Source organism: Sphaerodactylus townsendi, linkage group LG02, assembly GCF_021028975.2.
Source record: "Sphaerodactylus townsendi isolate TG3544 linkage group LG02, MPM_Stown_v2.3, whole genome shotgun sequence".
Taxonomy (NCBI): domain Eukaryota; kingdom Metazoa; phylum Chordata; class Lepidosauria; order Squamata; family Sphaerodactylidae; genus Sphaerodactylus; species Sphaerodactylus townsendi.
This window is the reverse complement of record NC_059426.1, coordinates 1178137-1193692: the sequence shown is the minus strand read 5'-3', so window position 1 is coordinate 1193692 and position 15556 is coordinate 1178137. Positions and strand designations below refer to the sequence as shown.

Sequence of the window (15556 nt, the reverse complement as noted above, 5' to 3'; positions counted from 1 at the left end):
GGCTTTTTTGAAAATCCTGCATTTAGCCCGCCGGCAGTTCTGGCGCTGCAATGCGCAAAAGACATTGAGGCATACATTAAAGGCTGCTCGGGTTTGTGCAGAAGCTAAGACTATTCCGAAAGCCCTTTTGACTGCTGGAAACCTCTCCCGTAGCCTCAGCCTGGGAGGTCAACTTCTATGGACTTTATTACAGACTTGCTCCGAAAGTCATGGCAATACAGTTTTATGGTGGTGGTAGACTTATTCTAAGCAAGCCCATTTTATTCCATGTGCTTTCCATCCCTCCGGGCTCTCCTAAGTTGGCGCTGAAGCGTTTATCTAACATGTTTACCGCTCATTCTCACTTCGCTATAGTCTCCTCGACCGCCCCAATTCATCTCAAAGTTTTGGAAAGCGCGAAGAAAGTAGTCGCTGCCGCCTCTACCACGCTTCAAAGTGACGGGCTATGACGGAGAGAACGAACAGAACCCTAGAGCAGTATTTACGCGAAATACACCAACTACCACTAAGACAATTGGTGCGCAACTTATTCCGCTATGAGTACCATAACAATGCGGTTCATAGTAGTACAAAGAAACCCCTTTGAAATTGTGTCTGGTCGCCCTTCCGCCGGCCGCCACAACTACCCGCGAGCTGCTGGGACCCCAGAATTTCATCAATGGATTTCATCCCTAGCCGAGGGATGGAAGTCGGTCCAGACCGCCTTACAACAAGCAAAGGACTCTAAAACTGTAGGCGGATAAACACCGCCGATTTCTGCGCAGGGGTTCTGGGTGTGATTATCTACAATTAAAATCTTTTAGAGACGCGCATAAATTTTCCAAACTTGGCAAGAGATTTTAGGGACCTTTTCAGATTACGCGATTAATGATGTCACTGCCTCGCTTAGATTTGCCTAACTCTCTTAGTAACATCCATCCTGTCTTCCATTCCAGCTTGCTCAAGGAGGCTCCTCACCGATGCCTTCGGTACCATTCACTGAGAGGCCCCACCGGACTATTATTGATGGCCACAAACACTACGTAAATTGACGCTTATCCTGACTCGCTTTAATCGCAAACGCTTTGCAATATTTAGTTTCTTGGGTGGATATTCCTCTGGGTATAATCAATGGGTTTATTCCAAAACATTTGAAGCCCCCACCCTTATTGTTGCTTTTCACCGCTGCTCCTCGCATTGCAAAACCTGGGGAAGCGGGTCTTTAGGGGAGGCAGAGTGTAAAGGATTCAATGGTGTTGATGGTGAGGTAACTCCGGAGTGCATTCCACAGCCACCCGGCGATGGGCCAGGATGCATCAGGCGAGACTTTATCTTTGCGCGGGAGATGAAGCTTCTGTTCCCATGGGAAGCAGGAAGGGGGGATGGGGTGACTGGTATTATAACCTGTGCTTCTGGCGGGAAGTGTCATTCCTGCCACTGCGTGTATTTGAGCTTTCTAAGATGTCTTAATAAATGGACTTTTACTCCAAAAGCCTTTTATTTCTGCTTCTATGGAATTCCTTACAACTGCCAAGCCTTGCTGCCTGTACTACGTCTCTTGTCAGCCCTGCTGCGTCCTTGGATGGATCTTTGTGGGGTGGCAGGACTAGAAGGACTAGCACGTGCACCTGGCCACCCATCACCACCGCTTCCCCTGACGTCACAGCTGCCCGCCAGCCACCACCGCCATGCATCTCGGCGCTCCTTTTGCCAGTAAGGGGGCTTCAGTTCAGCCGGCAAGAGTGGGGAAGCCACAAGCCACCAGGGAGGAGGATCGGGAGTCTCACTCTTCCGCCACCCATGGGGGGCATCAAACTCAGGTTTTGCCCAGGGCTCCAGTTTTCCTCGTTACGCCCCTGCTGACTATGGGGACACGACTAGGGATACGGTCTTCATTGTCCTTGGTTCCTTTGACTTCTCTTTTTAAACAGGGGGTCCTTCTGGCATTCAGTATGTGTGCCCTCACGCTTTGAACTATTGGAACTGAGGTTCTCTGAACCAACATTCATGGTTCCAAATGTGTAATTCGAATCAGTCGAATTACAGGGGTTTCACGGAAGGTTCTCCAGAACAGCTGCTGGAGCCGGTTGGGTGGAAGCAGTTTTTAACATCTGTGAGTCGGGGGGGGTGTTGCCTTTTTATAAATGGCTGCCTTGAACAACACCTGGAAGCCATTCGCTCCCAAGGAAAGGGAGGGGCATCCAGCAGCTCGATCCGTGTCCAAATAGTCAACAGCTGCAGAATCTCAGGTTGAAACCATGTTGTAGGAAGTCAAGGATATCACTTGTGGAGGGATGCTCTGGATCTACATTGTGACATCTGCTCCATTACGAATTATATATGTTGATTGTCGAGTGCCTGCATGAGGCCAGGATGGTGGAAGTAACTTTTTTCGAATATCCTTTTAGCCACAACCTGTTCCTCGCAAGAGTCAAGCCATCCAAGAGCTTGAGCCATCCTAGATCTGGGTGCCACAGGGGGCCCTGAGCTATTAGGTCTGGTATGATCGGAAGGCTGAGGAGAGTGGTGATTGACATCTCTAGAATTTTTTAGCACCATGACCGCCTGGGCTACCTTGGAGCTACCTTGGAGCTACTGAGCCCTTTGGGGATAGGGCGGTATACTAAATTTAATAAATAACAACAACAACAACAACAACAACAACAACAACAATAATAGGATGACTCTCGCTTTTTCTGCGGATATCTTTCATAGGGCCCGTGGCAGAAGGTGTACAGCAGGCAAGGGGGCCACAGCGTCATCAGTGCATCCGTCGTCAATTCATCCATTGCGTGGCTGTGGGTGGTGATGCCATGTCATGTACCAAGAAAGTTAAAAGTTGCCTGGGGAGGCAAATAGGTTCATCTCTGGGTTGCCCAGTTTCTGACAGATCACCTGGAAGATCCATGGGTTGAGTTTCCGTTCTCCCTCTGACATCTGGTGGCAGCTGAGCCAGTTGGCCCTGGTGTTCAGTATGCCCTGAATGTACTCGGCCTCTGGGGACAGTAGATGTTTTTCCACCCACTTGAAAGCCTCTTCGTGCCGTCTCGAAGACCTGGAACCCCCTTGATTGTTGACATACATCTTTGAGGACGTATTGTTGGTCTTGATCAGGACATGCTGGTGATACAGTTGTTGTTGGAAGTGTTGGAGGGCTAGAAGGATCGCTCTGGTTTCCAGAACATGGATGGGCAACCTGGATTCTTCTTTTGACCACTGCCTTGGCATAAATTGGTGTTGGAGGGTTGCTCCCCACCCCTGAAGGCTGGCATTGGTGAAGAGTTGTGGACAACGTTGGTGTAGATAAGTCTTCCCTCGGTTCAGGTTGGACCAAAGGGTCCACCACTGTAGGCTGACCCGAAGAGAGCTAGATTTTGTCCCGTTTCTGCATGATCCGTGACTGATAGAGGGGTAGGAATTGTTGAAGGGCAGGGCGCGGAACTTGCCCCATTGAGTGAAGTCTATGACTGAGATCAACAATCCCATCAGGCTGGCCAGTTGTAGGAGTGGTGTTGTCCTGGCTGAGATCACTGCTGCTACCGAGCACTGGATTTTCAGGATTTTGTCCCTGGGAACGAATAGGGTGTCTTGAGTGGTGTCTATCACTGCTCCAAGGTGCTCTATCATTTGGGTCGGTGTTAATGTACTTTTGTCGAGATTGATCAGGACTCCATGTTGACTGAGGACTCGCTGCACTGTTTGGATGTCTCGCAGCGCCTGATCATGAGACCTTGACCTGATGAGAAGGTTGCTGAGATAGGGATGAATGTGAACCCCTTCGTCCCTCAGCAGGATGATAGGTGCAAGGAGAACCTTTGAGAATGTCCTAGGAGCGGTGGCAAAGCCAAACGGAAGTGCCCTGAATTGGAAGTGTAGATTCTGTATTGCGAATCTGAGAAATTTGCGATGGGCCAGATTGATCGCTATATGGAGGTAAACCCCCATCAAATCCAATGAGGTCCTTCTGACGGTGGGACGCCGTGATGGATCGGAGCGTCTCCATCCAAAATTTTGGAAGCCTGATGTAAGTGTTTAGTGTGCATAGGTTGAGAATCACCCTCCAGTCACCCAACCTTTTGGGAACGGTAAAGAAGTGTGAGTATAGTCCTAGGAATTTTTCTGGCTGGGGGACCTGCTCTATGGCTTTGATTTGAAGGAGGTGATGAACCGCTTTCAAGGTTTTGATGGCCTTGTCCGGTTGAGTGGTGATAGAATTAAATGTTGATGGGGGATTCTGGAGAACTCTATCATGTATCCCGTGGAAATCACCTCTGTCATCCAGCCCTATCAAGAGTGACGAAAGTGTAGTAGACAACCACCTAGCGGGGCAGCTTGGTTGTCATTGGTTGGAGGAGCGATTGGGCCAAAAGGGTTTTCCGGGTGTATTGGTTGGATGAAAGGAATTTTGCCCTCGAAAGGATCCCTTGGGTTGCCAGGATCCTTGGGATTGCCAAGATCCCTGGGGTTGCCATGTGTGCATCCCCCATCTTGAGGCACTCTGGGAAGTACTCTGTGGGAACGAAGGGCGTTTCTGGTCGAACCTTGGGGTCGATCCTGCCAGACAAATTTTGGCATGGCCTTCTTTTTATCTTTTGTTTCTATGAGAACCTGATCTAATTCTTTGCCAAATACGGTACCCCCAAAGTAGGGGTATCCTGCCACTGTGGTTTTGGAGTGAAAGCCCACTTGCCATAGGCGTAGCCAAGCATTACGTCGCACCACTACACCAGCTGCCATTGGAGCATGCCAGAAGCGTCAGGGCGTCAAAGGTGTCATCTGCTAGGAAGGCATTAGCCAGGAGGACTTTCTCTACCCCTTCCTAGCTGACTGCTTCTCCGGGGGCAGGATGTCCAGAATCCTTTTAAGCCAGACCATGGCAGCCCTGGTCATGGTCAATGATGGGGCCAGTGCTTTAATAGCAGGTGCTAACCCAGGGGTAGGGAACCTGCGGCTCTCCAGATGTTCAGGAACTACAATTCCCATCAGCCTCTGTCAGCATGCCCAATTGGCCATGCTGGTAGGGGCTGATGGGAATTGTAGTTCCTGAACATCTGGAGAGCCGCAGGTTCCCTACCCCTGTGCTAACCATTCACCGAGTCTGACCTTTTGTCTAGTGCAGAGGTCTGCAACCTGCGGCTCTCCAGTTGTCCATGGACTACAATTCCCATCAGCCCCTGTCAGCATGGCCAATTGGCCATGCTGGCAGGGGCTGATGGGATTTGTAGTCCATGAACATCTGGAAAGCTGCAGGTTGCAGACCCCTCGTCTAGTGGGTCCTTGATATTTCCCTCACCCTCCTTGGTGACCAGGCCCCAATGTAAGGCCCCAATGGGAGGATACACCAGCGGGATTTGGAGTAGGCCACGGATGTATTGTGGTACCATGTATAACTTTCTGAACATGTTGGGGACATTATGGGTTGGGGACATTATGGCTGTCTTTTAAGTATTTGAAGGTCTGTCAGAGATGGGAACTAGTCCTGTTGGCAGCAGAGGAGAGGACTCACAATAATGGGTTTAAATTATAGGAAAAAAGGTACCAGCTCAATACTAAGAATTTTGTCTGACAGTAAGAGTATTTCAGCAGTGGAATCAGCTGCCCTTTGCGGACAGTCTTCAAGCAGCGGTTGGGTGAAGACTGGTCGGGGTGCTTCAGCTATTCCTGCACTGAGCGGGGGACTGGAGTAGGTGGCTTGTGTGGCCTTTTCCAACTCTGATTCTACATTATTTTGTATAAAAGCCCAGGAGTTATGCAGACTTTTTACAACAAATGAACTCTCTCTCAATAAGTTACACTCACAAATAGTTGGCCCTTAATATCCACAGTCTACTTCACTATAATTGTAAAATAAACCTACACGTGTTTTGGGTTTTTTAATCTATTTCCTTCAACATAAATTTAATTTTTGGCAAAATGGGGGATTCACCAAATAAAGGTGTCTGCCTCCAAAGCTCCACGACAATTTACCTCAGAGTGCGTAATGGTGAATCGTGCCTCGCACGGGCAGGCCAGTAAACAAACATTTCACTGGCCTCTTTCTCATAATGTGATGGTTATGAGTGGTGAAAGAGGTAGTCTTCAGTAAGTCTCAAAATCAAAACACACTGTGGGGACAGTGACACTACACTGAGTGGAGACCCCTGTCCCACCAAAAATATCTCAGGGTTCACTCCTACCACCCAATTCACCACCTTGCCCTACTTGCATCACCCCCCTGAATAGCAGGAGCAGTTCCCAAGACCCCACTGATGTGGGCTTCCCTGCCCTCAACTCATAATGAAACAAATAAATCAGACTTTCCATCATGCCCAGAATCAAATAATTAGCAGAATCAGTCTTTCCTTCCGGAAAGGAAGATACCTTGAAGATGAACAAATAAGTAAAACTGTGAACACTGAACATTTGGGTAAATAGCAATGAACTGTTCACAAATATGCTGGAGAAGAGTTTATATTATTAAGGAGGAGGAGAATGGAAGGTCACTTTGATCTAGAATTCTTTTTGATGATCTACATGAGTGCTACTAGTCACCTGGATGAATGATCATAAAATGTTTATAAGATGTTCAGATGGGGGAGCGGGAGAAGGCAGAGAAGTGGTCCACTTAACGCTACCCAGTGCCTCCCTGTGATGATTGTAAAAACAACGCAGAAATGGACATGTACGGATGGGAGTGGATTGTACTTTTTTCCAGGTACTGATTAGAGCACTACAGAACCCTGCAATGCTCATTTGATTTGAAACAAAGTGAGATAGATAACATATTGCAGACAATGACAGCTCTACAAGTCTCTGAAAAGTTGCTGCCTGTACAAAGCCTAAAATAAAAGCAAGACAAGAAAGTGTACACAGCAAGCACAACATTTCAGAAACATCTGCTCACTCTACTATTCTGCCACTTTCAAGACAAATGGATGACTGGTCATCTAGTAAGAACATGCAAAAAATGTCATGGAAGTAAAAGGTCTGACTCTCAGAATCCTCTGGTTTTAAATACACAAATCAGAAGAATGGCAGAAGGACGATCAGTTAAGACACTTTAGGATATTGTCTTTTTTGCACTATACACCTTCTCACACCATGCAAATTGTTGGAAATATGTAATCTGGATGGCATACTAGCTGGTTAACACAAGACATTATAAAACAAAAACCTGCAACTGGTGCCATCTGCCCAGTGCTGTTTACAGGGGCGAGACTATAATAATGCTACATAAGACAATGACCACAGCTTCTCCCCCCCCTCCCCCGCCCTCTTCTTTGGTCTGATCCACCTCCAAAGGCAAAGCCACTAAGGGAGGTTCTATGATTCTCAGGCGGACACCCCAAGCCAGACAGAGACTTGACTCATCCCTTGTCCCTCTGCTGATCACTGCGCATCTCAACTGTGGTGCAGGATGTGGCATTCAAAAAGCATGACTGTGACAGAAAAATTATTAGCAGAATACTTGCTTCTTCCTTGAGGGGTGTTTTGCAGTAGTACTAAACTAGCCTTGCTTCTTCCTTGAGGGGTGTTTTGCAGTAGTACTAAACTAGCCTGGGGTACTAAATCCAGCCCGGGGGCGGGGGGGGAGGGGCTGGGCTAGGCTGTGTACCCAGCAGCGGGCCATGCTGACATGTTTGCCCCCTCTCCTGGCACAAGGGCCACCCCTGCCAGCAGAGGGGGCAGAAGTGCCAGCACCAGGCTGCCCCTCCGCTCCGCAGAAGCAAGACCAGGAAGTCCAGGCTGCTGCAGAGCAATGTCAGCATCTGCTTGGACAGTTGGGAGGGGCTGGGCTGCTCCCAGGGACAGAGCCCACATTAGTCAGCTGGAGTCCAGAATTTACACTTTTGTCCCTTAGGCCCTATGGAACGCTTTCCAGCACTGGGGAGGTGTTTTCGGGGGGGGGGGGGTTCCTCTCCCTGAGCTGACAGAAAGCTCTCTGGAGGCAGCAGGGTGGTGTAGCAGAAGCAGGCCTGTCCCTGGCCACCACCCTCAACTGGATTGGGCTGTTAGTAATTTTTATAGATTAGAAGGAACCGAGATCGCCTTAAAGATTTCTAATATTTCCAAGTATGATCAAGCAGATTTGTCACATGTTCGAATGATACCCACTGCAAAAGAAAATCATGCATGCAATCACAGAAAAGCTTAGAATATCCTACCTTTTGAACCTGATAGATCTTCGCAATGATGAGGAAGAAAAGAGAAACAGATGAAGTGTAAACAAAATGCAGAAGTATACTGCACTTTAAGGTAAATTAGATTTATCAAATATGCCATCTGCGTGCTTGATAAACGGTAAACAGCTCAAATTTCCAGTCAAAAGTAAGGAAAACTGCCTTAGACAAGCCATTATTTTGTTGATGATTAGCGCACAGAAATTTGCAGAGGAGTTGTGTTCTCAGTAACACCAAGCAACAGGCCCACTCTTCTAACAAAAAGAGGAGGAAAAGTTTGGATTCATATGCCACTTTTTTCAACCGTAAGGAGTGTCAAAGCAGCTTACAAACTCCTTTCCCTTCCTCTCACCACAACAGACACCTTGTTGTGTCTTGTGAGGAGGTGGGGCTGAGAGTTTGGAGAGAACTGTGACTAGCCCAAGGTCACCCAGCAGGCTTCATATGTAAAAGCAGGGAAAGAAATCTAGTTCACCAGGTTAGAGTCTGTCACTCATGTGGAGGGGAGAATCAAACCTGGTTTTCCACCTCTCTTAACCATCAGGCGAGGTGAGGGTTCTGCTCCTTCAAGACGATATCACCAGATGCAGCAGCAGCAACCCCCCCCCCCAAAAAAAACCCCCAACCCCAGGAGTCTGGATTCTTTAGGTACTAGCATATTTGTTTACACTGAGACAGGACTTCCAATCAGCAAAAAGTTGTGCGCATCTCAAGGTTCATAGGAAAACATGGCAAGACAGTGAGCACACAACCACCCTACAATTTACCAGTACTCATAGGTGTACCACCCACAGGGACAGGGGGAGTGAAATTACCGCAAGCACCCCCACCCCCCCTCCACCCCACGCCGACCTGGCTCAGAAGAGCTGGGTCAACGCAGGGGAGGCGCCTAAAGAAAGAGCGGGCCTGCTGTCAGGAGCTGGCCTGCTGCTGCGGCACCTATCCAAGGCACAGCCTTCCCTCCCCAGGCCCTTGGAAGCAGGGGCGGCTCAGACGAGCGCCACAGCAGCAGGATGGCTCCTGGGCTGCCTGCTGTGGTGCCCTGCCTCCCCACTTTCCTGGGGACGGCAAAAGCCGGCCTGCAGGGAAGTCGTGGGTGGCCCCCACCCCAAGCCCTGCCCCCATTCTCTGTGTAGGCTGGCTTTTGCCCTCCCCAGGCCCTGGGGATGGAAGGCGACCTGCAGGGAGGCCAGGGGTGGGGTTCGGTAGCCCTGATCCACGCCCCTGAGCAGGGGGTGGGGTGCCCAGAGAAGGTGGTGTCCCGCCATTTCCCCCCAATACACTTCTGCCAGCTACAAACACATTCTAAGAACAAATATTTATGTAATGTGTTTTTCTCCCACTGTGTCTTCAAAGAATGTAATCTGCCTTACCTCCAGAGATGTGAAGGCTTGGAAAAAATGAGAAAAATTCAGAAAAAAATTGTGCCCACCCCCATTCTGCCCCCCAAAAGAAAATGCGAAAACAGGAAATTTTAGAAAGTACTGAAAAAAACACTCCTAGGAAATATTTTATTTTTAAAGTGGGTGAAATGCTTTTGAAAAGACGACACATCATACACAGTTTCTAAATCCAATGTACATTTTTGCACCTAGAATAGGGTTGCCAAATTCCAGTTGAGGCTAAGAAAAAAAGGCCAGGGAGGGAGCGCCACTAATATCAAAAAATTTAAAGGGCATCCACAACAAAGAGGGAGGCAAAAACAAAAATATAGTCTTAGAATACATGGAAATAAATTTTATAATTTGATTCTTGTGTGTTTCTACAAAAGGAGCAATTCCATCAGACAATTTTAGACAAACCAAAACCTCACTACTCACAAATAATAAATCTCTTTACTCACAAGTAGTACATTCAAATGATGCACTTGCCTTGGTGAACCATAATTAGTAAACTCTCGTTACACAGGAGTAGTACATTCCAATAGTAACCCATGAACTCATTAGGGTTCATCACTTCTCTTCCTCTTGATCTTGTCCCCGTATGAATGGGTTACTATTTGAATGTATTACTCGAGTGTAATGATATTTTACCAATTAAGGTTCAATAAGGAAAGTGTACCATTTGAATGTACTATTCATGAGAAAAGAGATTTATAACTTGAGAGTAATGTTCATGTTTATTGTACTACTTGTAAGTAATGAGATTTACTACTAATAAATTGTGACATTTTGATTTGTCTAAAATTGTTTGACAATAGTTCCTCTGGCATAATCACACAACTCTCACATTATAACATTTATTTTGTTTCTATATATTCCAAGAGTATACTTGCCTCCCTCTTTCCTGCGGATGACCTTTAATTTTTTGATATTATAACTTCCGGGTGGGGCCTGGAGCTCTTTTGCAACTGATATCTCGACTACAGAGATCTGTTCCCCGGGAGAAAATGGCTGCTTTGGAGGAGGGGCTCCCCTCCAGTGCAGCTTCACAACAACCCTGTGAGGTAGGCTAGGGTGAATAACATTACCTCTGAACCCCCTACACCCATGGAAGCCACTGTATGAGGTTTCCCTGCAGTCTGTTTCTGTCAGACGGAAGGTCACCTCATATTAAGTCCATGACTTAACCAGGTTGAGAGCAGCTGGGTAAAAATTAAGGGGCAGAAAAACAAGAGTGATCTCACTGTGGGGGTCTATTACAGACTCCCAAGCCAGACTGAGGAGTTGGATGATGCCTTCCTGGAACAGATGACCAAACTTTCACAAAGAAGAGAAATAGTCGTAATGGGAGATTTCAATTATCCAGATATTTGCTGGGAGTCAAACTCTGTCAAGACTACCAGGTCCAACAATTTCCTCACTTGCCTTGCAGACAATTTCATGCCCCAGAAGGTGGACGAAGCAACAAGGTGATTAGCTATTTTAGATCTGCTCCTAACCAACAATGATAACCTGATTAACGGAATGGAAGTGGCATGGTCTTTAGGTGGCAGAAGTAATCTCAGAACTGCTTGCTATAATCTTTGAGCACTCATAGAAAACAGGAGAAATCCCAGTGGACTGGAGGAGAACTAATGTTGACCCCATCTTCAAAAATGGGGAAAAAGATGACCCAAACAACTACCGCCGAGTCAGCCTGATATCAATACCAGGAAAGATTCTGGAGCAGATCATTAAGGAGACAGTCTGTAAGCACTTGGAAGGGAATAATGTGATCACTGAAAATCAGCATGAGTTTCTCAAAAACAAGTAATTCCAGACTAATCTTATCTCTTTTTTTGACAGAGTGACAAATTTGGTAGATGAAGGGAATGCTATGGAGGTAGCATACCTTGATTTTAGTAAGGCCTTTGACAAGGTGGCCCATGATATTCTTGTGAGTAAGCTGGAAAGATGTGGACTAGACAATGCAACTGTTAGATGGATTTGTACTTGGTTGACTGGCTGAACACAAAGAGTGCTCAGCAATGGCTCATTTTCATCCTGGAGAAAAGCGAGTAGTGGAGTGCCACCGGGTTCTGTCCTGGGCCGAGTGCTATTCAATATTTTTATCAATGACTTGGATACTGAAATAGAGGGCATGTTAATCAAATTTGCAGATGATACCAAATTAGGAAGGGTAGCTAATACCCAGAGGACAAGGACAGGATTCAAAATGACCTGGACAGATTAGAGAGTTGGGCCAAAACTAACAAAATGATTTTCAACAGAGATAAATGTAAGATTCTACACTTAGGCAGAAAAAATGAACAGCTGTCATGATGGTGCTCGGGGGGGGGGGGGGGGGATTGCTTTCGCTTACACAGGTGCAGTGTTATCACTTCTAGCTGTGGCCTTGGAGTTCTGCGGCTGGGAAGAGACTCCAGGCTGAACAATGCCCCAAACTCTTGATAATATGAGTCCAAGATCCCCACCCCCACATGAGAAGCAGACAGATCTTGGACTCATATTATCAAGAGTTTGGGGCACTTTCCGCCAGAACACGCTTTCTATGTTCCTGACATGTCTGCAATAAAAGCCTTGAACAAATCAAATGATTTATTGTCTGAACGGGGAATCTGATATTAAGACAGTTCTGCTTTGTGAATGTTGCCAACTTTATGCTTCAATTGTCGGCTGAAGTTGCAAACACCTTATTGGTAATTATGTTTCATGGACAAGAGGCACCGCACTTTCCCTCCATTGGGGATGGGGCAAACTCGTCTCTTACAGAGGTAGTAACAGGCTCTGTGCATGAGCCCCCTGATGTGGAGGAGGCTGCGATTGGACTTGGACGTTTGCGCATTGGCAGCATTCAGGGTCTGACTGACAACCGGATTTGTCGAGGATCTGAGTTCACCTCCACGTCTGATCCGCCACTAGTGGAGTTTAGGCAGAGCATGGAGGTGACCCAGATCTGTGGATTCTTTTCAGAACTAATTTCTGAAGAACTGTACTACCCTGAGAGGGAGCTGTGGAACCACACTCTGAGCGCGTGAAAAGCGTGGCGTGGAGAAAAAGAAAAAAATTGGAACTGACTGATGATTACTACTCGGACTCTAATTCGGATCACGAGAACCATGGACATCTCAAGGCAGGAGGCTGACCAGTGGAACCAGAAGAGTGAATACCAGGCTGTGATTCACCAGCTCCATCAGGAAATGGAGTCCCTGCAGGCCCGGGCTGGAGCAGCTGAATCGGTTAGAAGTCAGGCTGCAGAGAGCAACCCCATTGGCCACACTCAGTTCCAGTTTGGGACTCAAACTAGAGAAGCGACAGCTCCTCCACCCATAATGCAGGCTCCCCCATCCCGGACAGTGGGTTCCGGGCTTAGGGGTGTCCCTGGCGGGGTGCCACCTGCCCCACCGAACACGCCCGCTCCGGCACCACCGGTAGTGATCCAGGTCCCAATGCCTCGGAGGCACCTGAAGGTTCAATTTGATAGCGCCCCTGACCATTTGCCCTATTTCCTGGATGCAGGACCATTAGGGTAGCTACACTACTGAAGCGGAGAGGGTTCACGAGGTGGGTGCTGTTAAATAGGGTTGTTCCACCAGCATGCTCCTCCTGAACTTCGATCACTCCCTCACTTTCTGATGGCTTTGCAGGGACATTTTGAAAATCCATTTCTGGGGGAGAAAGAAAAAGGGACATTTTGCAAATGTGCCAAGGCAATAAATCCTTGGTAGAGTTTTGGGGGGAGTTTCGAGCAGTGGCCAGTAAAATCCCTGATTGGCCGGAGCAGATATTCATCCATTCATACAAGGGTGTGCTCAACCCCGAATTACGCCGGTGGGCCTTGATGTCCAGCAACCCAGACACCCTAATCGATTGGATTATTCTAGCTGGAGAAGCTGAAATTCGGATGATGGAGGCCCATAATTTCGAGACCAAGATGAGTTACAGCCACCGTCAGAGGCAAACGGCCCCAATGGGACCCCGTAAATCGGATGGGAAAACAACCAGTGCACCTGATGAGACCCCTTATGCTCGCCAGCATTGCTTGGGTCTCTGTCTTTACTGTAGGGAGAGTGGACACATGGCTGCCACCTGCCCCGCAAAACCCCCAGTCAAGGGGCAACTCCATCATGAGTAAACAAGCCTCGTGTCACCAGGCCTAAGACAGGATCCTCAAAAGCAGTTTTTGGACCAATTCCATCCTCTCCCGATTCTGATGGAGAAACACAGGGATTTGGCCATCTTGCTGTGGTCCGAGGTCCAGGCCCACTGACGGAAGGTTCAGAATGGGTGAGTGAAGATAAAGGACCCATAGTCCTACCCATGATTGTGTCCAACTCTCCCAAAGGGACCCGGATTATGGGTCAGGCGTTAGTGGATTCTGGATGTTACCACTGCTTAATGCACCCCAGTGTAGCAGAAAGGTTAGGTTTAACTTTAAAACCCCTCCACAGACCCATTCAATTTACCCAGATGGATGGTCGTCCCATGGAGGGGCCTCCTGCTGCTTTTAAAACTGGAAAAGTGCTGATCCAGTGCACTCAACACTGGGAGTGCCGCAGTTTTATAATTGCCAACGTGGCCAAATACCCTGTCGTTTTGGGAATGCCCTGGCTAGTAGATCACAATCCCACTATTAAATGGGCAGACCAGATTGTACGTTTCACCGATCCTCCGTGTGGAAGCCACATACACTCCACCCCTACCCCGAGCAGAGACACATCAAAGGAAGAGGGGGTGGCAGCTTCTCTTGGATCTTGCCTTGAGGAGAGGGACAGCATTCCGACCCCCTACCAGGACCTAAGTTGAGTATTCAAAGAAAAAGAATGTGATGCCTTAGCCCCACATTGAAAAACTGATTGTAAAATCGAGCTAGTTCCAGGTGCCAAACTTCCAAAAAGTTGTCTATACTCTGTGAGTCCAGTGGAAGACTCCACCCTCCATGAGTTCTTGGACAAGAATCTGGCTCGGAAATTCATCTGATCCACCTCTAGTAACTATGCAGCACCAGTATTGTTTGCCAAAAAAAAAAGGATGGTTCCCTTTGGTTGTGCACAGATTATTGGTTGTGCACAGATTATTGGTTGTGAACAGATTATCAACCTGTAATAAATACTGACTCCCACTGATCAAGGACTTGCTAGCAAGCTTGGGCAAGGGACGGATTTTTACCAAACTGGATTTAAGAGAAGCTTACTATCATGTACGAATAGCTGAAGGATTTGAACATTTAACAGCTTTTAATACTCACTATGGTCAATTTGAATATTAAGTGATGCCCTTCGGGTTAAGTGGAGCCCCCGGAGTTTACATGAGCCTCATAAATGATGTGCTCCAAGATTTGTTGTTTAAATGTGTAGTGCTGTACTTGGATGATGTCCTGACCTACTCGCAGAATGAGGGATTCCATGTACAACTAGTTCGAGAAGTGCTGAAATGTTTGTTAGGCAACTCTCTCTTTGTCAAGCTGTCTAAATGTGCTTTTTACCAGAAAAAAATTGGACTTTTTGGGCTATAGAATCTCTAGGACCGTGGTGGCGAACATTTGGCGTTCCAGATGTTATGGACTACAATTCCCATCAGCCCCTGCCAATTGGCCATGCTGGCAGGGGCTGATGGGAATTGTAGTCCATAACATCTGGAGTGCCAAAGGTTCGCCATCACTGCTCTAGGGACTGGAAATGGATCCCTCCAAAGTACATGATGTGTTGCAATGGCCACTTCCTGCTACTCATAAGCAGCTACAATAATTTCTGGCATTGCCAACTTTTATCGAGACTTTATCCCTAACTTTACTGAACTTGCATTACCCCTCACGGACTTACTCTGCACCAAGGGGAAGGGTCCTACAGCAACCTGCCCAAGTGCCCCTCTTGGGTGAACACTATCCTGCCAGACTGTGTTTGATGCCCTCAAACGAGCATTTACCTCCGAACCGGTACTAACCCATGCAGATCCAGCCCAACCCTTTGTGGTACATGTAGATGCCTCGGATAAGGCACTGGGGGCTACATTGTTCCAGAAGGGAGCAGATGGCGA

General features: G+C 47.6%; 1 protein-coding gene across 16 annotated transcripts in view; it reads right to left on the bottom strand.

The window, feature by feature from the left end:
* Window positions 1–15556, bottom strand: part of LOC125427328 (leucine-rich repeat flightless-interacting protein 2-like) — a 121009-nt gene that overhangs the window by 93414 nt on the left and 12039 nt on the right. For 11 of the 16 annotated variants that reach the window (XR_007243666.1, XM_048486601.1, XM_048486596.1 and 8 more), the window contains exon 3: window positions 8124–8141. The exons of the other annotated variants lie outside the window; for them this stretch is intronic. Coding sequence is in view for 10 of the 11 variants with exons in the window: in XM_048486601.1 (XP_048342558.1) it covers window positions 8124–8141 (18 nt within the window). In the remaining variant the exon portion in view is untranslated. The remainder of the gene's footprint in view (window positions 1–8123; window positions 8142–15556) is intronic. 16 annotated transcript variants of the gene reach the window in all.